Source organism: Eutrema salsugineum, unplaced genomic scaffold, assembly GCF_000478725.1.
Source record: "Eutrema salsugineum unplaced genomic scaffold, Eutsalg1_0 scaffold_5, whole genome shotgun sequence".
Lineage (NCBI taxonomy): Eukaryota > Viridiplantae > Streptophyta > Magnoliopsida > Brassicales > Brassicaceae > Eutrema > Eutrema salsugineum.
In genome coordinates, this window is record NW_006256612.1 from 9,634,925 (window position 1) to 9,657,727 (window position 22,803).

The 22,803-nt window shown below is 36.4% G+C and overlaps 7 protein-coding genes across 9 annotated transcripts; 5 read left to right on the forward strand and 2 right to left on the reverse strand.

Annotated features, from left to right (window-relative positions):
- Positions 1-1,773: 1,773 nt before the first annotated feature.
- LOC18993184 (ubiquitin carboxyl-terminal hydrolase 15) lies at positions 1,774-6,986 on the forward strand. Of its 2 annotated transcripts, none has more exons than XM_024152014.1 (15): positions 1,774-2,008; positions 2,790-3,404; positions 3,525-3,888; positions 4,001-4,178; positions 4,273-4,356; positions 4,431-4,570; positions 4,652-4,740; positions 4,823-4,908; positions 5,001-5,163; positions 5,274-5,397; positions 5,487-5,644; positions 5,733-5,817; positions 5,903-6,115; positions 6,205-6,266; positions 6,380-6,986. In XM_024152014.1, the coding sequence occupies exons 2-15, from the start codon at positions 2,956-2,958 to the stop codon at positions 6,897-6,899; spliced, it is 2,715 nt and encodes a 904-aa protein (XP_024007782.1). In that variant the 5' UTR covers positions 1,774-2,008; positions 2,790-2,955; the 3' UTR covers positions 6,900-6,986. The 2 variants fall into 2 exon arrangements, with proteins under 2 accessions (XP_024007782.1, XP_006416743.1); XM_006416680.2 differs by having other exon boundaries at positions 4,431-4,558; positions 6,380-6,899.
- A 99-nt stretch (positions 6,987-7,085) lies between these two features.
- LOC18993186 (heme-binding protein 2) lies at positions 7,086-8,148 on the reverse strand. The gene is made up of 2 exons (XM_006416679.2): positions 7,698-8,148; positions 7,086-7,614 (listed from the first exon to the last, which is right to left on the reverse strand). Exons 1-2 carry the CDS (start codon positions 7,967-7,969, stop codon positions 7,185-7,187), a joined length of 702 nt encoding a protein of 233 aa, XP_006416742.1. The 5' UTR covers positions 7,970-8,148; the 3' UTR covers positions 7,086-7,184.
- A 1,496-nt stretch (positions 8,149-9,644) lies between these two features.
- On the forward strand, positions 9,645-11,105 carry LOC18993185. Of its 2 annotated transcripts, none has more exons than XM_024151974.1 (2): positions 9,645-10,572; positions 10,841-11,089. In XM_024151974.1, the coding sequence occupies exon 1, from the start codon at positions 10,282-10,284 to the stop codon at positions 10,564-10,566; it is 285 nt and encodes a 94-aa protein (XP_024007742.1). In that variant the 5' UTR covers positions 9,645-10,281; the 3' UTR covers positions 10,567-10,572; positions 10,841-11,089. The 2 variants fall into 2 exon arrangements, with proteins under 2 accessions (XP_024007742.1, XP_024007743.1); XM_024151975.1 differs by having other exon boundaries at positions 9,646-10,572; positions 10,907-11,105.
- A 387-nt stretch (positions 11,106-11,492) lies between these two features.
- Positions 11,493-13,102, forward strand: LOC18993187 (60S ribosomal protein L18a-like protein). Its single transcript, XM_006416682.2, has 4 exons — positions 11,493-11,814; positions 12,359-12,443; positions 12,629-12,746; positions 12,843-13,102. The coding sequence occupies exons 1-4, from the start codon at positions 11,601-11,603 to the stop codon at positions 12,900-12,902; spliced, it is 477 nt and encodes a 158-aa protein (XP_006416745.1). The 5' UTR covers positions 11,493-11,600; the 3' UTR covers positions 12,903-13,102.
- LOC18993188 (septin and tuftelin-interacting protein 1 homolog 1) lies at positions 13,005-15,789 on the reverse strand. The gene has a single exon (XM_006416683.2). It carries the CDS (start codon positions 15,685-15,687, stop codon positions 13,150-13,152), a length of 2,538 nt encoding a protein of 845 aa, XP_006416746.1. The 5' UTR covers positions 15,688-15,789; the 3' UTR covers positions 13,005-13,149.
- Positions 15,790-18,718: 2,929 nt separating this feature from the next.
- Positions 18,719-21,304, forward strand: LOC18993189 (cytochrome P450 72C1). Its single transcript, XM_024152751.1, is given in 5 exon segments — positions 18,719-19,060; positions 19,634-19,851; positions 20,608-20,852; positions 20,967-21,096; positions 21,098-21,304. Coding segments are annotated over 5 exon segments (942 nt in total). The 5' UTR covers positions 18,719-18,777; the 3' UTR covers positions 21,164-21,304.
- Positions 21,175-21,884, forward strand: LOC112084032 (cytochrome P450 72C1). The gene is made up of 2 exons (XM_024152291.1): positions 21,175-21,354; positions 21,459-21,884. Exons 1-2 carry the CDS (start codon positions 21,175-21,177, stop codon positions 21,882-21,884), a joined length of 606 nt encoding a protein of 201 aa, XP_024008059.1.
- Positions 21,885-22,803: the final 919 nt, after the last annotated feature.

Here is a 22,803-nt window from a genome sequence, read left to right on the forward strand (position 1 = left end):
TTGACTAATTTAATTACCATTGAAATCGATTTGCTATTTTGGCTCAATTTTTTACTAATATAGTTAGTTACGTATACAACTATATGAGAACCCAGGGAAAACGACTGATTTCCACACGAACTTTGTACATTCTGAAAGTACATATACGAACTATTAACTCATGCCTATGCTTGCATGAAATATTAAAATGCAACTAATTTCACCAAAATCGTTAACGAAATTAAATTTCCGTCAAAAATTAATGATGTGGTTGACACGTGGCACAATATTTTTTTTTTAATTCAATAACCTAAAACGTTGTCGTTTTGATAATTGTAAAAACTAAAAACTAATACTCTTTCTAGGATTCGAACCCACACCTTGAAGTCATAAACCTAATGCTCTACCAACTAAGCTAAAGAATTTTTCTTCAATCTATTATCAAATATAATATATAGATATTATGTAAACATAAACAGTGTCTGTCCGATAAAAGAGAGAAGACTTTAAAAATTGAAATTGTTTTTCTTATAGATTGTTGTGGTGGTGAGCGAAATAACAGTTGTTTTCTCTATACAATTGCTTTAGTTTGAATCAGAACAATCAAATTTGTTGTCAAATCTATATTTGATAGTTACAATTAACTTGAAAGATCGAAAAACCAAAATCAATTAAAAATACAGATTGCAGAAACAACTGAGAAAACCCAAAATCTGGATATTTTTTTTTACACTTACAGGAAGATTGGATATAAATGAGATTTGAGAGAAGAAAAGAAACTGATTCAGATGCGTTAAAAGCAGAGGAAAGAGACAAGTCTGTATAATATCTATATAAAAGATAGTTGAATACTTTAACCAGAAATATTCTCTAGCTCAATTGGTAAGAGTATTATGTAAGTGGCTTTGAAGTTGTGGGTTCAAATTGCAGAGAAAACGTAACTTTTTATTTAAAATTTACCAAAAACGACGACGTCGTTTTGGCTATTAATTTTTTTAAAAAAAAATCAACCAAATCGATGTGTCACGTGTCAGCCACGTCATTAATTTTTTACGGAAATCTAACACCGTTAACGAATTTGATGGAATTAGCCGCATTTTAATATTTCATGTAGGTGTGGGTATGAGTTAATAGTTCGTGCATATACTTTCAGAAGGTATTAAGTTCGTGTGGGAATCAGCCGTTTTCCCTGAGAACCCATAATAGATAGTTTTTTTTGGGAGAAAGAGCTAACCCATTATTAATAGTTGTATAATTCACCCATAATAGATAGTTTTTTTAGGAGAAAGAGCTAACCCATTATTAATAGTTGTATAATTCGTTTGTACAAATATGTATTTATTTTTTAGTTTTTGATTTGACAATAACAGATTTTTTTTACAATTGTTCAAGTGACAACATTTTAGTATAAAAAATAAGATTAATACCATAAGTTATTGTTTTAGATTTGTCAACAAGTCATTTTCATACTTTTTAAAACTTACGTAATCCTGTCAAAGGTATTAAGGTTAACATACTAGCAAATCTAATGTAGCATGTATTTTATGGGACACTGAGAGTCTGAGAGACTGACTATCTTATACTTATAATAAGATTTCCCTTTTTCGTAATTTCGGTCTTTAGTAATAATTCCATCGATGCTCAATTGCTCAAATTATTACGGGTTATTAATAAGAGAAATATTCCGACATTAATTGTCTAAAATAACCAAATTAACCCTATATTAAATTATTAACTAAATTGTCTGCTTTATAATTTGGTTATTAGTTTTTTTTTTGACAGCATCCTGAAGGACGGAGAGAGACAGAGTATGCTAAGAGTGTGAAAACGAAGAGCATAAACTACACGGGACGAGGAGAGAGAAAGTGTGTTAAGAAAGAGAGATAGAGAGAGAGACAAAGAGACTGTTTGTGTCTTACCCATTCGAGGAATCAAAGCATCTTTTTTCGAGCTCTGAAAGAAGAGGAGAGGCAGAAGATAAGGGTGAAATTAGGGTTTTCTTTCGTTTGCAGTCATCTCGCTAAATAAGGTATGCCCAAATTCGTACAAAGCTTGACTCTTTCCTTTTTTTCTTCTTTGGACTTTGTCTCAGTTTTATCGTTGTCAATTTCTTCTCGAATTACTATAACGAGCTCATGGGTTCTGGAATCTTAGATTCGAGAGCAAAGGCTTTCACAAACTTCAGATTTTTTGGTTAGATTCGTCTCCGTTTGAAGTTTATTTAAAGTAGTTTTTTTAGCTGCTTAGTAGAATAATGTGTTAGGGTCTGTACGGATTTGGGGTTCTTTCCTTGGATCGCGAGTGCTCGCACAAGTTTTGGGGCAAAGGATTTGTTTTTGTGTATGAAATTTAGGATCTTTCAGACTCATCTCTTCCTACTGATACCCACTTTTGCTTTGAATCGGGGATTTTACAAGACCTGGGTTCTTCAGTGAGATGCTTTACTCTGTTTTGGGGGTTTGTTCGATTTGAAAGTAGAGATATGGTAATTTATTGTCGACGTTGTAAACATGTATGAACGTAGAGTAGATTCCATACGGGTTTATTAGAAGAAACAGTTAGAGTCTATTGAATCTGTACATCCGATTTGCTATCAAAAAGTAATTTTTATTCACCTAAGGTAAGGCGAGTATAGGAGTCATTGATTGGATTTTTCATGCGTCATTCGCTAATCACTTTATAACGGTTTGGTAATGTTTTTATGCCTGCGAATCAATCTACGAAGTTCTTTACTGTTCTGAGACGAATGTTTTCTCTGTGATGGAATAATGAGAGTAGTAACTGAATTCGATTGGTGTTTTTAATTGCAGTGCTATCCATCTGCCGAGTGATCAAGTAGCCTCACAACCTGAACCTGGAAATAGATTGTGGTGCATATCATATAACTGGATTTAGGATTTATGGTTATCTGAATTCAAGTAGTTTGAAGAGACTCTCCCAAGCTGTGAAACGGGTCATGAATGCGTGTCTAGGGACATGCTCGAACCAAAGGGAGCGGACATACCAATATTGTTCCTGGTTTTGGTTGTACTTCCTGTAGTAGCTTACATATTATTAGGAAAATGGAGTGACACTTCTTTAAAAAGAGGGAGGGCTAACTTGCTGGCTCAGATGGCAGCTGAAGAAGCTTTAAGAGCTGAGACTGAAGTCAATACGATCAGGGATGTAAGATTTGAGACTGTGGCTGCTGAGAATAGGTCTCTAAGAACCAAGACCAAAGCTGTTCCTGCTGCGAGTGGTGCTGTAAGAGCCGAGTTTTTGGGTGGTGTGTGTGGGACTGTAGCTGACCAGAGATCTGATTCCGTGGCTTCTACATGTGGGAGCCCAGTTGTTGTTCCTATCACTAATGTTTTATTACATGTATGTGCAAGGTGTTTTGGTCCTGCTAAGACACGTTGCTCGAGATGCAAATCTGTTAGATACTGGTATAGTTACCCCCTGTTTTGATTTCAGATACATTTCTTGGGTTTTTTTTTTAATCTCTTTGAGCTTCTTGAATGATATTCTTGTGCGGATAAAAGTCTTGATTTTCTTTACGTTTGCAGCTCTGGCAAGTGCCAAATAATTCACTGGAGGTTATCGCATAAAGATGAATGTGTCCCAGTGGAGACTTGCTCTCCTTCATCTGAGAGGGTCTCCTTTGAGAATGATTCTGTTTTACATGACCATGGCATCGATTCTACTATGTATAGTAACAATACTAAGCAGACAGCGAAAGGGAAGACTTCAAAAGGCTCTGTAGAATTTGCAGCCTTGGGTATCTCCCAGATTGATATTACACCACAAGTCAACACGCAAGGGAGAAAAAGCGTAGGGAAGCAAAATTCTTCCAAGTCCAACGGAGAATCATTTATTGGTGAAGCTGCTTGTTCTGGTGGCGATACCAAGAAGGGTCACACTAAACATAAGGTAAGCTGTTCGTAGACATTTATTTCACTTTATTAATTACCCAAATCAGTTATGCTTTCTTGCTAAAGCGGAGACGGCGCATAATATTTAAACCTGGTGGTTTTCCATGCAGTCGAGAAGCAACAGCGTTGCTGTGGAAACAAATCCTAATAGGCGTTCTGTTGACAACTCGTGTATGCAAATGAATGGACAGACTTTTGTAAGTGGTATGCAGGAAAGTCGCAAACATGAAAACAGTTTGGGAGCAAGAAGCTCTTTTGGTTGTCAAAACGCACAATTTCCTGTAAAAGGTTAGGCCTAATTTCACAAGATAATAAAAGTTACTCTAGTTGAGGCTGATACAGTTGTAGACTTGCATCTTCTAATGTATATTGAACTAATCAGGGGCCAGAACTGCTACACTGCCCACATCTGGAGAACAGTCATGCACAGAGACAAGTAAGAAGGGACTAGTCGCTGCAGTATCAAGTGAGTGTCTCTGAGATTTTCGTTTGACATAAGAATTCTTTTGTAGTAGTGTCTCATGCGTATCTATAATCCAGAGACTGTGAGGTCTAAGGATACAGGCATTGCTGAAGAAAGCAATGGCATCTCCTCAACCACGGGTTTAATGAAAATGATGGGTTTACGAAGTTCTACAAAGCATGATGATCGACATAAGAACCTGAAAGTTAGTTCCCTGGTGATATTATTGTCTCCTTGCTAATTCAGTTTCGTATCTTTAGTTTCCTATTTTTCTGAGTCAATATCTCTTTTTTCTCAGATGCTTTTTCCATACGAGGAATTTCTTAAATTCTTTCAGTGTGAAGTGTTTGACTTATCACCTAGGGGCCTTGTAAATTGTGGAAACAGGTACTCTCTAACTCTCATTTTCATTCTGTCTAACTACAAAATTGAGGATTGCTTTTAATTTACTATCATCTTTCTTCTCCAGTTGCTATGCAAACGCTGTCTTGCAGTCCTTAACATGTACAAAACCACTCGTTGCTTATTTGCTTCGACGATCACATTCAAGATCATGTAATGCTTTTCCCAATCAATCTTGTGCACAAATCGTTGGAGATTTACTATATTACTTCTGACAAAGATAATGTTATTCTTTCACAAAATAGGTTCTGGGAAAGTTTGGTGCCTTATGTGTGAACTTGAGCAACATGTAATGATGCTTAGAGAATCTGGAGGTCCACTTTCTGCTAGCAGAATTCTCTCACACATGCGAAGTATAAATTGTCAGATTGGTGACGGGAGTCAAGAAGATGCTCATGAGTTCTTAAGGTTTTTCTTCGTAGTCCTTTCAGATCTGAATTTGCGGATACTTTCTTCTTAATGTGATTATTTTTCACCGTTTCTCATGAAATTATCATATTCTATTGACTTGCATGTAGGCTTTTGGTTGCCTCTATGCAATCCATATGTTTGGAGAGACTTGGAGGTGAGACTAAAGTGGATCCAAGGCTGCAAGAAACAACCTTAGTTCAACATATGTTTGGTGGACGTCTCCGCTCAAAGGTTTTATAATCTCCTGGCTCATGATCTATGTCTACGTTTACTTTACACATTCTCATTGTTTCTGCTGCTGTCTTCCTCTGAAAAATTAGGTGAAATGCTTGAGGTGTGATCATGAATCAGAAAGATACGAGAATATAATGGATCTTACGTTAGAGATATACGGATGGGTAGAATCTCTTCAAGATGCCTTGACTCAGTTTACTAGACCAGAAGATCTCGATGGAGAAAATATGTATAGATGCAGCAGGTTAGATCCAAACACCAAATTGCTTATTCTTCTTTTTTTGGTATTGAACTTAAATCCTCATTTTGTGAAAATTGCATTGAAAAAAAAGGTGCGCTGGATATGTTAGAGCGAGGAAAGAATTGAGCATTCATGAAGCACCAAACATTCTCACAATTGTTCTTAAGAGATTCCAGGTATCAATTACTTATAAATGACTACAGATCTACTGTTGGGTTACTCTGTATTCTAGTATGTACTCTAAAACTCATGTGTTTGCAGGAAGGAAGATACGGGAAAATAAACAAATGTATAAGTTTTCCTGAAATGCTGGACATGATACCTTTCATGACAAGAACCGGAGATGTTCCTCCGCTTTATATGCTTTACGCTGTTATAGTTCACTTGGATACTCTCAACGCATCTTTCTCGGGTCATTACATTTCCTATGTCAAAGATTTGAGAGGCAATTGGTTCAGAATCGATGATTCCGAGGTAAGAACTAATTTGCACCCTCCTCTTCCTTAAATGCAGCAAGCCAAACGGTTTCTGAACTTCTGCAAATTTCTGTTAAAAATCTGCAGATTCATCAAGTGCCAATGACTCAAGTTATGTCAGAAGGAGCTTATATGTTGTTCTACATGAGGTAAGAAAATACGAGTTTGTAACTTCCAACTATTTTTCTGCATAAAATACCAGAAGTATATTTTATGTTGTTCTACATGAGGTCACGGATTCTGAAAATACATTTTCTTGCAGATCGTATCCGCGTCCTCAAAGAGGAGAACACAACGGAAAAGCTCAGGTTCGGCATTCGCAACCAAGAAACGAGATGAAGGAACAGAGGAAACCGATTAACCGCTTCAAACCGAGAGCAGAGCACAACAACGCAGAGTCATCCTCAAGCGAATGGTCTCTCTTCACGAGCTCAGATGAAGCTTCTTTCACCACAGAATCAACCAGAGACTCTTTCAGCACCATAGACTACACAGATGTTTGCCACGTCGCAGACTCTACTTCTCCTTTCTCCATCTTCAACAACTTATACCACAACGTGGAGCCATCGCCACACAACACCGTGGCATGTAGAATGTTCTCAGGTACCAAACCCGAAACCCGATATTTCGTGGAGGAAGAAACAAATCACAACAACACGGTCGTGTTGGACTCATCACCACCATCCCACGATTATTACCAGCAGAGTATGTATGTAAATTATGAGACTAACCCAGGATATAACGGTCAGGATCGAACTTACAGTTATGAACAAAACTGGTAGTAGAAAGAAGAGACTAGAGAGGATTCTGTTTTGAACCTCCCATGATTTTTAAATATGTTTTAGAGATCTCATTAGGGATACTTAACTCGAGTGCCCTTCCCGAGATTTTTTTGTCTTTATGATCTCTATGTATGTTTAGTTCAGGGCAAATGTTCAATCTCATTTTATCAAATTCCCCTGTTTCTGCAAAACTGAAACTTGGAAAACAAAAAGGTTTACAACCTTAACCTCTTGTTTCTATCTTATTCATATATATATAAAGAAAAGGGTTCACTAAAACACAGCTTAAATGTCGATTTGAAACGGTAACCAAATCTCATTGACCCGACCCGAGAACTCGAACGGTGAGTTATACTGAGCCACCGTGTAAGCTGAATCCGACCCAACACCGCCGTCTTCTTTACTTTTCTTTATCGCATTAGCCCAAGCTGTGCCTTTGAGACTCGCCGAGAGCGCCGCCGCTTCTTCCCCGACGGTAGAATCGGAGACGAAGCCACTGAATTGTCTCACCGCCACGTAAGTAGAGTTCCATTTCTGGATGTGGAGATTCTTCGCCGGAGCTGGATCGGGCTGGTTCTTTTTGGGGACGTAGAAGGAAACAGTGAAGGAAGATTCACAGAAAGGACCGTCGCTTGGTGAGACTTGACTAATCACCGGAGCAGTCATCTCTATCTTCTGGTGATACTCATTCTTCCCCTGAATGTAAGCGAACAACCTGACCCCAAAACAAAAAAATCGAATCTTTATCCAAATAAAAACATCATTTTTTCAACATAAAGATTGCATTTTTGCACTTACTGGAAGAAAGCGGTTCTTGTAGCATCGACGAGAGAGATGTCTTGAATCGGTTCAGTGGAAATCCAGACGGTTTTCTCGTACCGGCGAATCTCGTATCCATTTCCGGCGTGAATTACTTCGTAGCTTGGGCACTCGATTCGGTTACACGAAGGCGGGAACTTCCCGACAAGACCGGGCCGAGATATCGGATCTGGTATGTTTGAACCGCCGGAGAGGAGGCTGAGGAGGAAAGAGAGTTTAAAGAAACTTAAACCGGCTGCTGCCACTGCCATGATGGTTTTCTGGGTACAGAGCTAAGCTACTTCTTCCTTCGTGCCCGGCCTTATAATTATAGATTATTATTGTTACGTCTCTGATTGATTGTGTGGTTGATCTTCGGATAGGTTCTGTGTGTGCATAAATATTCCGTAGACGTGTAAAACCAAACTACAAGGAGCATATTTTAAGAAAATAAGAGACAAGGAAACATTTGTAATAAACAAAACTATGAGGAACTTCTTCAAAGAAACAAAATAGCCCGAAATATACGTAACTTAGAAAGCTAGGGAGCATTGGTAATTAACAGACACATGTAATACTGTATAATACATGTGATGTAAGTGTAACTGTGGGGAATTGTAAATTAATGAGCTAAACCTATAGGATGATTATGTTATATAAAAATGTACAAGGATCAATCCGTAAAGAACTAAAATACAGGGATCATCTGTAATAAAATACTACACGGACTATCTGTATCCGTGATAAACGCTGAGACGTGTTCGATGCTCGAGCAAAGGCACTGAGAACATTCGTGAAAAACAAAGAAACTTTTGCTCCCAAAAAAAAAAAAAAAAAAAAAAGCTATACCACCCGACCCGAAAACGGTTTGGCCCAGAAACACACCTTGTACCCCTATTTACGAAATTGCCCCAGGCAAAGTCATCTCCTTCGTTCGTTGTGTTTATTGAGGAATGCACATCAGATGTTCGACGAAATGGCTGTAAAGAAAGTTGGTTTCTTGGACGAGTAGTGACATCCTGTATGTATGTACGCTATGAACTGAAGCCATGTTTTCGTTTTTATCTTAAGATCTCTTCATTTTTCAGTTTTCTACAAAGGATTTCTTTTTAAAATTCTACACATTATTTATGCATAATGATCATATTACTATACTGCCTAAATGCTGTCAAGCCTTTAGAAATCGTACATTACTGAGGAAACTTCTGCGGTTTAAGTGCGGCGATTTTTGTAGTACTTGAGATTATGATGAAAACTGTAATGGCTGAATAATGAGATTATGAGACTAATTACTGCCCAGCTCTTAGCTGCTGGTGGTTCTCTGTTTTGGAATATGATGTCTGCCTTACTCATCTGAAACTCTTTTCTGCTTTTTTTTTGTAATTTATGGAAGCCATTTCTTGTTTAAGCTTGCCATGTTTTAAAAAGAATTGACTTTCCTGATCAAATGTCAATTATGTTTTTTGACAACAAATGTCAATTATGTTTTGATGCATAGATGTCTTTCAATCTATATTTTTCGAATTTTTTCTGTTTGAATTGGGCAAAGGTTTTTGACATCCTAAAGGAGAAAGTCCAAAGCCGAAGAGTTGACAACGATTAAAGAATCAGGTAACTTTTTAAGCTTTTCATTCTCTATATTTGTTTGTTCATGGCTTTGTAATTCATAGCTGTCCTTGGAAGACGTTACTTATATAATAGATTGGAAAATTCTGAGTCTTTATTGTTCAAGAGGGTTAATATTATGATAATGTTGAGTTGCAGTAAGCAAAATGCAAGTAGTCAATGATAAAGTCGTGTGGTTACTGCAATAAATTGTTCATGAATCAGATAAGTGCAAGAACAAGTCTAGTTTACTGATTCAGATTGCCACAAACTATTCATTTTAAATGTAGTATTGCTATGTTTATATCAAAATTAGAAATCTTCAAACCCACTCAAGCCACGTATTGAATGCTATCAATAGATAATCTTTCTTCAAAATAAAAAGTTTTTTTGTGCCATGCTTGAGTTCCACATTTCATATTCAATCGCGAAAACCCTGAGTCATTCACGTAAACAGGCTAATGGTAAGGGTCACAAATCTAACTCACTATCTGAAAGCACAACAGCAGATGATGTTCCTCTTTCATCTATCTCTTTCTTATGCTTTCATGTTCTTTAGAATTAAGAAATGACTAATGTGTAAATTGTTTTTAACAACAAAATACCTTTATTTTATTTAATTTTCTTTGAAACCAACAGATTTGGTGGAAAAGCAAATAAATAAAGAAAGAAAGAAAGAGACAAATGCTTTTGTCATGCTTGCCACCTTTATCCGTTGAAAAATCTTTCTCCACCGCAGATCCAGAAAAAAATATAAAAATGTTTTTCTTTATCCCTTTAGTTTTCTTCTTATAAAGAGATGTTAACACACAAGACATTTCCAGATATCAGCTTTCTTTTTACTTCTTAGAGGGGACCAGAGAATCAATCCATACATATAGTTGGTTCCACTTTTCTTGAAAAGTGAATAATTTTTCTTTCTCCATTTGTATGATTCTGGTTTTTGATCACCAACCATCATGTTCAGTTTCCAAGAAGAATGGATACCTACAATTATATCGTCGTGATCTTCTGCATCGCCGTATTTGGAATCAATTTAGTGTTTTGTTGTTTCACTTCCTTCTCTATTCTTCACAGCCTTATGACAGAGACAAGCGAGGATTTTAGTGACCTGAGGAAGAATCTTATTGAACCGAGGGAAGTTAACCCGGATGAGAAGGTGTTGATTATTTCAGTCTCGAGTAACCAAGGATTCTCCGACTCCATTGATGATGATGATGATGATTGTGGCCAAGATTGCTCTCATGATATTTGTGCTTGTTGAAGAAAGGTTGGTTTCTGTTTTCATTACACAATTCTCCTCATGTTTTTGCAATTTTTCTTGGAACCTTACTACTTGTAAATGGTTAAATCCATAGGTTGAGAGTTTCGCATCTTGTGCATCGAAATTCAGATTTTATTTGTTTGTTTCATTTTGTGTATCGTGAGAGAAATACTACAGTCTGCAAATATATGTATTATATGTATACAGTTCACCATTTCTTTGATACATGCTCTTTACTGGAACTTTTTTAAAAGTTAATTAATTCTTTGTGCAGCATAAATCAAATGGAGGTGCAGAAAGTTGTGACTATATTTTTTCTTAATCTAATTTACTTTTCAAGGTCTATTATTCTTTGGAGGCTTAGAATTAAAGGCAAGGCTCCACTTAAGACGGGGAAAAAGAAGAGAAAACAAGTTGCACTCGTTGAAAGTAATAGAGATTAACAAATACGTTGTTAGTTGACAAAAATACCAATTATACGAAATTTAATTAAAGAAAGAAAAAACAAGGACAACGAATAGCTATAGTGACAGATTACTGAAATTTCTCTTTTTTGTATTATTTTTCTCGTTCACTAATTGTATAAGAAGAAAAATTATTGAAGGTGATAAATCATTTTGATGGTTGATTAGTTGGATGGAAAAGAAATCGATATCAAACTTAAATGATTATAAGAGCGTTTGTTAATGTCATAATCCTTCCCCCGAACTCGAAGATTCGATGGATGAATTTAATATTTATAAACCACCACGTGTTGCTTAAAATTTAAGAGCGTTTATTAATGTCTTGTTTATTAAACACCCTTAGTCAAACTTTGCAGTCGGTGGTTGTTAAGTCATATAATAATAAATCGGGTCTAAATTGGAAACACACACATTATCTCGGGTCTTTATGCAAATAATAAAACTGATTTATGAAAAATAAGAAACAAAAAAAAAGGACTTCTTCTTCCATTGTTTCAACGCTTTGCAAAATTTCCATCTCGATTGAGTCAGAAAGAGCGATCGAGACGAATAGGAAGAAGCTGAAGAAAGATGGGTCAAGGAGAAGAAGATAAAAGCAGAGGATTTGCTGAGGAAGCAGGTAACCAGCATCATCATCATCAATACGGTACCTTTCAAGGTGTTTCCAACTACCCGCCGCCGCAGAATTCTCCTCCGGTCACTGGATTTCCTCAACCTTCGCCGCCGCCTGGAGCTTACGATTCCTCCGCTCCTTATTACGCCCATGGCTATCAAACTGTTCCAGGTAGCTTCTCTTCCTGAATTGGATATGCTGATTCAGTTTTTGCAGTTTTTATGTAAAATTGATGACGATCATAAATTCAGATTGTAAATTTAGAAATTTTGATTGCTCTTCGGTGGATTTGAGATCAAACTGTTGTTGCAGTAGCATAATAAGGAGTTTCCTATTGAATAGGAACCCTGTTTCGTTATTGCCTGTTAGGGAACGGATCTGAATGTTGGAATCTATCTTCTTTGACAAACATTGAAATGAAAATATGAGTTTGAATCGCAAAATTTGATTTAATACTGAGGAGCTAGTTAGCATAATCATGTGAAGTAAAAAAGAGGAATGTTTGATGGCATAACTTCGAGCGAAATTTGTTTTAATAGTTTGGAGCTTTAAGTTTTAGCAACAGTTAGTCGGTTTCGATTTTTGCTCTAATCTGTAAGGTAAGTTCTGTCTTGTCTCATTATCTCTTCTTCTTGCTCAAGGCCAAGGCAAGAGCATGAATCGATGTATGTTCATCTTTTCTTATGTTGATCATCTCTTATTGTTTTATTTTCAGTCTATGGTGGTGTTGCTGAAGGAAGACCTGTGACTGTGAGACAGCGCCGCCTTCCTTGCTGTGGAATTGGTCTCGGATGGTTCTTGTAAGTTGCTATCTTTTTTACTTCCTTAAAACACATGCTCGAAATTTTCTGGAAAAAATTCTCTCTCTTCACATGGCTGCTAACACTATCTACGCTTGCTTTTTAGCAATGTCCTAGCAACACAATTCAAACCAAGATATTGCTTGTTTCGGTATCTCATAGATTTGTGTTTGATCTTCTTGAAGGTTCATCGTTGGATTTTTCCTTGGAGCAATCCCTTGGTATATCGGTATGTTCATCATGATAGTTGGAAGGAGGATTGACCACAGGGAGAAACCAGGATACATTGCTTGCACCATCGCCGTAAGTTATTCATGACTCTCTCATATCTTTCATGTTTTTCCTTGGATTGCATCTGACTCGGATCAAAATGATTGATTCATGTGTAAACACTTGCAGGCTATTCTTGCGACGATCGCTGTGATTCTGGGTGTATCTAAAGGAGCAGAGGAGTGGTGATCAGTTAACTATCTTGTGGCTAATCTCGAAACGTTTGTATAGGTGTCTATAAACATTGCGTGTTGTATTATTATCTTTATGCTCTTCTACTTAAAAAAAAGGTGTTGTAAACCTCACAAAAACACGTTTTGAGTTTCCGTTATTTGCAACAAGGAAAAATATATGAATCCCAATCTAATAAACGAACAAAAAGTGATACAGTTGAAGAGAGTTTATACATCAGAATATTATATAATGGATCTGTGATCTATCGTTTTCCAGAAACAGTTGCATTGTTGTGCATCCTCAATAAGTCATCAGGAGTTACAAGGAACCAGCCTCCATCTTTCTGAGCCAACAGCTTCTGGTTCAATGAGTCTATAATCACACTCACATTCCCAAACCCATAAATCTGAAGACCATTGTGCATTCTATTCGGTTTAGGTTTGAACAGCAACTCATTCTCTTGCGCAAATACTTCCAAGACTTCTTTCAAACTCAGCACCTCTGCGCTATCCATATGAGCCTTGGCCTGAGCCTGAGCAGGTTCGAAGTGTCTCTGTTCTTGTGCCCTTGCTCTTGGCTGAGACACTTCAACTCCTTCAACAGCTTCCATCAACATATCTAAACCACGCTTCAACTGGATTCTGATCCTCTCGTTTGCTGAAAGCTCTTGCGGGAATAACCCTTTCCAACCATAATACCATTCCTGGATCTCGTCGAACCTCGGTTTCGAACGCAACCAGTGGTACAACACATCCAGCCATTTGGGGAAGAAGAACCTCTCCATCAAATCAGCAATTAGGTGTATCGGTACTGCAGATGCCCACTTCATAACCCAATTGAACCGGTCTAAATTCTGGTTTGCCGGGTTTATCTGAAACTCTTGCAAGGCCAGCTGAAGTTTGGGAACTATGTAACGTCGCATAAGTTGCTCCCAGCTTGTAGCATCAAAAACGGTCTTCCATGGAGAGAGAATAGTGTAGGCAGACGGGTCACTAGGATGCCAAGCATCAAGAACATTACTCAACTTCATCTGAATGATCTGATACAGAAACTCCAACTTCTGACCAAGTATTGGCAACCAAGGATGCACCCAAACATGGATGGCAACAAGTTCCCTTCGTGGGTCCCAATATTCAACAGCAGTTGAAAGTTTTGGCAGCACTACTGTGTCTAAAATCGTATGCAAGACAGATGAAGGCAGCAAATTTTCCCACGTCTCTAAAAATCTAAGCATCGGCTCAGGGTCTCTAGGTTCCCAGGTATTGACGCCTGCTATACGGACAGCAGGTAACACTACCTCCGAGACTAGTTGGCTATAAGGCGTTGAGACTACCCAGATATTTTGATTATCCTCGACTTCCAAAAGCTTTCTCCAAGAAGATATAGCCTTCAGACCATGAACTGCATCCCTGAGAGGATCCCAACCCTGAAACATCCTGATAAAGAGAGGCAAGGCCAGTGAGCAAGCAATGGTGGACAAGTTACAAAGCTTATAATCATCAGGATAGCTTGTTTGCAGGTCCTCGAAACGATTAGCAAGTGAATCCAGTGTCAAACTCCCAGACGTATTCTCCAGCTCGATTCGACTTATTTCATCTGCGATATATTCCATGTTTTCCAAGTGTGTTTTTTGTTTCTCTTCCTCCTTTATAAGCATCTCCTTCTCCTGTTGCAAGCTTAAAGCTGATTCTTTCTCGTTCCTCAAGTCTCTATCAATCTTCTGAATTTCGTGTTCGACTAGATCAACAATCAGTCGCAAGTTGTGTTGTAACTCCGGCATTGGAACATCTGCTTCCCTTGCTTTTTCCTCTCCATTCAGATTTTCCAAATTTGTCACAACCCGAGCCTGTGGTCCTCGCATATCAATAATGGTCTGCCCACCACCAAAGCCCTCTTCCTGCTTCTTTTCCAATAATTCTTCCGCAGTGACATAAACTTCTTTCCTCACTTTCTTCTTCTTCCAAAGATTTCTCCGTCCTCTATCACCATGATTCTGATCATTCTCACTCATACTGACCGCAACAGTCTTCTTCTCCTCTACCTTTGTTAAATCAGGCAACTTCGCCTCCTTGAAATCGTTGTACCCTAGACCCGTATTCTTCGGCCTCAACTGTGCTTCAATGGGAGCTACAATACCTTGCTGGTTCTTCCCAAGCCCACGTCCCTTGTACCCCATCTTTTCAAGCAGCTTCATACCAATTCCTTTAGTAGATTTCTCAAACTGACCAATATCACCACCTAAAGTTTTTTTCTTACCTGCCTTTGCACCACCCTCTTCACCTCTCTTATCCATCTTGGCCTTCCCTCTCCTCTTTGCCCCCTCAGCTATCTTCTTCCCCAAAGCTCCGGGTAAGAGGTTGTCCTCCTCGTTATAAATAGACGCATTAATCCCTGACCCTAAACCTGACCTTCCACTACCCAATCCACCTCTAACTACACAGTCCTCATCACTCATGTTACGGTCATCGATTTTAACACTACCTCTCTCATCATTATGTTCTCTAGAATCCCTATCAATCTCTTGAGTCGGCATAACCTTACCTGTAGAAACAAAATTGACAGGCTTGGTTAAGTCGGCTTTCCTTCCCGAATCCCGATCCTTACGCCTCTTCCTCCGACCTCCGCCGCTAGAACCATCGGAATCCGAATCGCTCTCAGCGAAGATTCCATAAGTAGCATCGTTTTTGGTTTGTTTCCGCTTCTCCTTCCTCTTTTCGTATAAGAACTCGCCGTTCTCCCATCGACCTCCTTCATAGTCGTTTTCCATGCTGAATCTCTCCATCTCTTGATACTCGTCCATGGCGAATAACGGATCCAAAGCTCTGCGAATTTCCCAAACTAAATCTGTGAGATTGAACAAAATCGAGCAATTTGAGAGGTTTTCTGATTTCGACTGCAAACCGCCGACGTCGAAGCGTATCGGAGAGAAATATTAATCCTTTGGGCTTTATAAACTAGAAGGGCTTATTTATTTGTATACCAGAGAGCCCATATATTTGTAAACTTAGTTTTTTTTTTTCCGACAATATTTGTAAACTTAGTTATTTTCGTCCCAGAAAAAGTTATTTTCTTGTAATACACAGACTAACAGTTAGGAGGGCTGGAATTATTATCCGGTATCCGTTATCCGATCCGGTATCCGATCCTATTCGATCCGTAAAAACTGGATATTCGTGTAGTTCGGATCCGGATCCGGATAGTGAAATTAAGTATTCGGTTATTTTGGATACGGATCCGGATAATAGAAAATTTTAAACTCGGATATCCGTTATCCGTTTATTAAGATTTTGAAAATTTTGAAATCTTTGGATATGCATTTAATTTTTTGTTTTAATTATGTTTGAAAATTGTTTTTGGTTTAACTCTTTTACACATGATTGAAATTTATACTGCATGATAATTTTCTATTTCAGATTGTGAGAGAAGGCCATGAAAATAGATAACACAAAGATATGAAAATAAATTAACTTCTCTATTACTATTTTCTCTTTTGTTATGTAAATTTTTAAACTTTGTGTTATTTGAATGCTACTTGAATACTTTTAAATTTTTGGTATTTGTAATTTTTGCTATAATGATACATTTTAATTATATATGTTATCTCATTATAATTTTAAAAATTGAAGTTTTTTTTTAAATCAACGAAACCGGATATCCGGTCGGATATCCGTAAATCTTCGGTTCAAACCGGATATTCGGTCTCCGGATATCCGGAGTTTTCGGATCCGGATTCGGATAATAAAATTGATTATCCGTCAAATCCGGAGTCGGATCCGGATACTTTGAAAAGTCCGGATATCCGGCTCCGTTCCAGCCTTACTCACAGTATCGCGTGGTCTCATCTTCTTCATTTGGACTCTTTTGTTGTGGCCAAAATAAATAAATAAATAAAGAGAAACTGAAAAAATCATGTTAACATGAATTAGTTATCTCGATATTATAGGGCTTCGAATTAACATGATGGTTTAGTAATACTCATAACTAAAAAAAATAGCACCTCCAAGGCTCCAACTCTCTAGTAATAATAATTACAAAGTTTACGATTTTTTTTTTATAAAAAATTTCAATAAAAGAACAAAACTGGTGTATATTTATTTAATTAACTTAACTTTTGTTCTAATCAGGATTCAGGAGCATTCTAAATTGTAGTCCAGATTAAAGCGTGTATGGGTAGCCAAGTGCATGTGTATCCAAAACTATTATATTAACAAATAAATTTTTATATTAAGGGAAATTTTCCTCGTTTTTAATTTGTTTAATTCCTTAAAATATATCTCTAATTGAAAAGTTCTTTTCTATGATAGAAAGAAAAAGAAAAAAAATTTGGTTCACACAGTATACAAGTCGTAAATTTTTAGGAATACTTTCTTTTCTCTGACCAACTTTTGTTTTTGCAACAATAGAAACACCTTCTTAGTAGTCTTTAAAGAAGAGCTGTTATATTCTGTCTGAACTAATACAACAAAATCCCATTTATTCTGTACTAACGACACAAATTTGAGATTTTAGACTATGACTCAGCTTTTTAGTTGGTTTTAACACATAAAGAAACGTACCACCTTTTTAGATCATATAACAAACGAAGTCGGAGGTGACTATGCCTAGACTTTTTAGTTGGTTTTTCAAAATTATTGGTACAATCATGAAATTACTACATTGTATCCACAGTAGAGAAATATTGATAGCTATGACGCCATATAATCGCATGCATTGATTGAATAATGCAATTTATTTCCCTACCATGAATAGACATCTTTACTTTTACCAATTCTTTTTTTTATTCTCAGTCTACATAAAATCATTTTCAGGTAGTAGACTTCGTTACTCTTATCAATTTACTTTAATCAATTTTTTTAATAGGATTTTTAGGGATACTTCTGATGCGTAAAGTAATATGTCATAGCTTCGCGACAAGAATTTTTTTCTTCTCCAAGGCTAGTCTATTTATTATTTTTTTTGAACAAACAATAAATTATTAGCTAATCAAATAAGCTTACGTTATAACTATTTTAATTAACCAACGACGCTCGTAGCCGTTCGGTCTATTTTGTCCGACGTGGAATTTAGTAAATGATAATGACCCTAGTCTACGCGTAATTGCATTATATTATTCAAAATTAAAATTAATTGATATGGTTGGACGAACATTATCTTATATAATACTACTATATTATATCACATGCATTTCGTAAGAGAGTTGACATTGCTATTCATCGTCTCCAAAGAACAGCGCCACCTGGTTCCATATTTATTGTCTGCGATTAAATTAACTTAACAATTTACACTAACAAATCGATATAATTGGTGTTTAGCTACTTTTAAAGTTTTAACGTAAATAAGTTTTAAGGTAAATTCCAAATTATCTACCTAAATATCAATCATGAAAACTGAAATGGGGAACAAAGAAAATAAATTAAGGTGAGAATTGCGTGGGAACTCTCCTATCTTTAACTTTAACGTAGATAATGACGACAAAAACAGGCGGAAAAAAAATGGGGAGAAAAAATGGAAATATGGAAGTATATCATAGAGTATATATATTAAAATATGAAAAGTATAACATATACTAAATACTCATGCAATAAAGCCACATGCATGTAGCGTAAGGAAAGGAAGACAAAATTAATTTTTTGGAAATATACACCAGAGAACTTGTTGTTATAAATTCGTTGCCAGTTGCACATACAGCGATTTATTACATATATCTCTATGCGTAAGTATATAAACAAGTTTTATCACATTTTTGTTATACAGTATATTTATTCACGCATATATATATATATATATACAGCTGCCTCCAACATATATAGTCAACTGATGAAATTATAAGCATCATCATTATAGTCCTGTCTCCTTTCTTTCTTTCTTCCTTTCCTTTTCAAAGATCAAGATGATGGAGATAATTACAGTTAGAAAATTGTTCTTGATCGGGTTTTCGATCTTGATACTGAACTGGGTATGGAGAGCTGTGAATTGGGTTTGGTTAAGGCCAAAGAGACTGGAGAAATATCTGAAGAAACAAGGGTTCTCTGGGAATTCTTACAGAATTTTGATGGGAGATATGAGAGAGAGTAATCAGATGGATCAAGCTGCTCACTCTCTTCCTCTCCCTCTCGCTGCAGATTTTCTCCCTCGCATGATGCCTTTTCTCCATCACACTGTTCTAAATCATGGTATGATCCATCACACGCAACTCAATTCTCAAGTTTTTAGGTTTTTTGTTTTAAATACTTATTTGAAGAAAATGTGAATCTAAATCAGAACCAAATAGACTTGATCTTGTGTTAGATTCATAAATATCATTTTATAAATTTGGTTAGGACTTAGGGGTTGTTCATCTTCTTCATCTTCAATTTTAGATCATTTTCAAGGTGTGTTATATATGAACAGCGAGATTCAGAGTAAGGAATTTTTTTTGTTTTGTTTGTTTGTTAAAGATTCAGAGTAAGGAATTAAAAGAGTTAATTGTGTATATAGATTATAATGTTAATTTATATACAAAGATTTGCGTCATTAAGATCTAAATCTGATTTTATAATTTATATCTATCTTTTTTTGTTCCTGGCTGTAATCTTAATCTAGTTCACATTGAAAAAAAAAAAACACTCTCAGCGGATCATATCAATTTACTTTCTCTAATATATCATTCTTCAATACGTATATGTGTGTTGTTTCATACGTGGATTAGCTAAATATAAATTAGCAAATGATAATAATTAACCAATATTTCCTCATTGTTTTAACAGGGAAGAAATGTTTCACATGGTACGGACCGTACCCGAACGTGATAGTCATGGATCCAGAGACACTACGAGAGATAATGTCAAAACACGAACTCTTTCCAAAACCAAAGATTGGGTCACATAATCATGTTTTCCTCAGTGGTCTTCTCAATCACGAAGGTCCCAAATGGTCCAAGCATCGAAGCATTCTTAATCCTGCTTTTCGTATCGACAATTTGAAGGTATTTATTTATTTCCCTTTATTTATTTTTTTCGATAAATTAATTAATGAATGAATATGCACTGCTCATTTTGACTCTAATAACTATTTTTGTTTTTTATATTTATTTTTTAACTCTGACATAATGTGAACTTTATGGACGTCATTTTCGTCTCATTCTTTAGATTTGATCAGTTTCATTCTCTTTTTCTCTTTTTCCGAAAAGAAAGTCAGATGAGTAACGTCTATACTTGCTTAGTTGATTGGTAGCTGAGAGATTTATAAAATAATAAAAAATCATATATTAGCTCATTTTTGAAGAATTTTTTTTTACTACCAAGAAACAAACAATTAAACCTCTCATACACAAAAAAAAAATATATTTCCGGAGAAAACAAAAAAGGGTATTTAAAGAAAAATGAACAAACAGAGAAAAAGTCCGCAAAGAACTAGAAGCCACGCCACCTCACCAACACCTAACTATAAAAGTCTAAAAGCGAAAGAACAGAAAAGCCAAAAAGAAACATAACAAAAAGGTGAAATCATATTTCAAATCAAGAATTTCTAATACATCACTTTTCATTATCAATGAAGAAAAGTCACATACTGTACATTCATTATCTTTAACCAAATAAATCAGCCGCTAAGAAATAAATGGTTATAAATCAATATAGATAAATGTAAAGCTTATTTGCGTAAAGACCTACTTATGTGATTTTTTTTGTATGAGATCGGTTCTGATTTTTCAAATGAACCTCTTAAAAAAAAAAATGGACAGAGTATACTTCCAGCATTCAACTCGAGTTGCAAAGAGATGTTAGAAGAATGGGAAAAATTAGCTTCAGCAAAAGGAACAGTGGAGCTTGATTCATGGACTTACTGTCATGACTTAACCAGAAACATGCTTGCTCGTGCTTCTTTTGGTGATTCCTACATAGATGGCATCAAAATCTTCGAAATCCAGCAAGAACAGATCGATCTTGGTCTCCAAGCTATTCGATCCGTCTACATCCCTGGATCAAAGTAAGAAAAATGGGTCTTTAAAAGATATCAAACGAGTTTGGAACTGGAAAGCTAACTTTGCTGATTCAAATTTCATTTTTTTTTTTTAATTTATTTTGTATTTGTAATTTGCAGGTTTTTGCCAACAAAGTTCAACAAGAGGTTGAGAGAAACCGAAAGGGACATGAGGGCTATGTTTAAAGCTATGATTGAGACAAAAGAGAAGGAGATAAAAAGAGGAAGAGGTACCGACAAAAACAGCGACTTGTTGTGCTCGATGTTGGCTTCGAATACAAAAACTATCACAGAACAAGGACCAGACTCTGGGCTGAGTCTTGACGACATGATAGATGACTGTAAGGCTTTCTATCTAGCTGGTCAAAATGTTACTTCTTCATTGTTTGTTTGGACACTTGTTGCTCTAAGCCAACATCAAGACTGGCAAAACAAAGCAAGAGAAGAGATTTCTCAGGCGTTTGGTAACAACGAGCCAGATTTCGAAGGGTTAAGCCACCTAAAAGTCGTAAGTCCACGTTTCAAAATTCAAACCCGATTAAACAACATTATAACAACAAGTTTTCTCATAACTCTTTCTTTTTCTTTTGAATTGGGGGGCATCATCATTAGGTAACAATGATCCTCCATGAAGTTTTAAGACTCTATTCGCCAGCTTACTTCACATGTCGGATAACAAAACAAGAAGTGAAGCTAGAGAAGTTCTCTTTACCCGAAGGAGTTGTGATCACAATACCAATGCTATTGGTGCACCATGACCCTGATCTTTGGGGAGACGACGTGAAACAGTTTAGGCCAGAGAGATTCGTTAATGGCGTTGCGAGCGCAACCAAAGGAAGACTCTCCTTCTTGCCTTTTAGCTCGGGCCCTCGGACTTGTATTGGCCAAAACTTTTCAATGTTGCAAGCTAAGCTCTTTGTGGCAACGGTTCTTCAACGGTTCAGTGTTGAGCTCTCTCCATCGTATACACATGCTCCTTTCCCAGCTGCAACTACATTTCCGCAACATGGAGCTCATTTGATCATTCGAAAAGTTTAGACAAGGTAGAAGAAGATTGAGCAAAAATAAAGGTGCTTCCTTTTTTTTTTTGTTCATCAACAAAACAGAACCTCGAAGTGTGTAGTAATTGCAGTTTGAATCTGGTCAGGAAATATTTATTTGGGTGTTTTTGTATATAAGAAACAGATCCATATCTAGAAAATTTCAAAAGATTTCTTAATTTCCCCTGAAATTGCTCTTCACATTTGTTCAATCACCTATAAACCCTAAATTCCTAATGGCTCATCGAACATTAGCCCAATTAACGAATTTGTGTCTAAGGATCGTTTTCGTAGATAAAATCAAATTGTGAGTAGGCGTGAGCAAATCGAGAAAAGAAAGAGAAAGAATAAAAGTTTAGGAATTAGAAGTAACCGGAACGGCGGCGATGTCCCCGGACGGTAGTGACGAGATATTTACCGACCGACGCGAAACAGATTGGTGGTAGTGGAAACGCGAAACGCGGGAAACGCCCCATTCTGATTAGTTTATCTTTTTAAGATAAATAATTTGATTAGTTGGTTCTTGCATAATTAAGGGCAGCCTAATCAATCATTGACAGTTTTACCCCCTAGTCTGTGCGGCCACCATGTGTTTCCTTTTCATAATACCAGCAAAACTTAATTAACCAGGTCTTTATTCTCCTTTTTTTTTTTGGTTGTTTAATTTCTACTTCCCTTCAAATATCCTGTCAACTTTTTTATTAGTTTTCATATTTTTGTTGAATCTCGGCAAAACAATTAACTAACATGTTTTGAGCTTATTTAGTCTTATATAAGAGGCAACGAATCAAAGAAGATAAAAAGGAATCTCGATGGTTGGAGAGACACATCAAGTTAGATATTTTCCATTTTTCAGGTCGATATAATTGTTTGATTAGTTTAGTACAAATAGGTATTTTAAATTAAAATCAAAATTT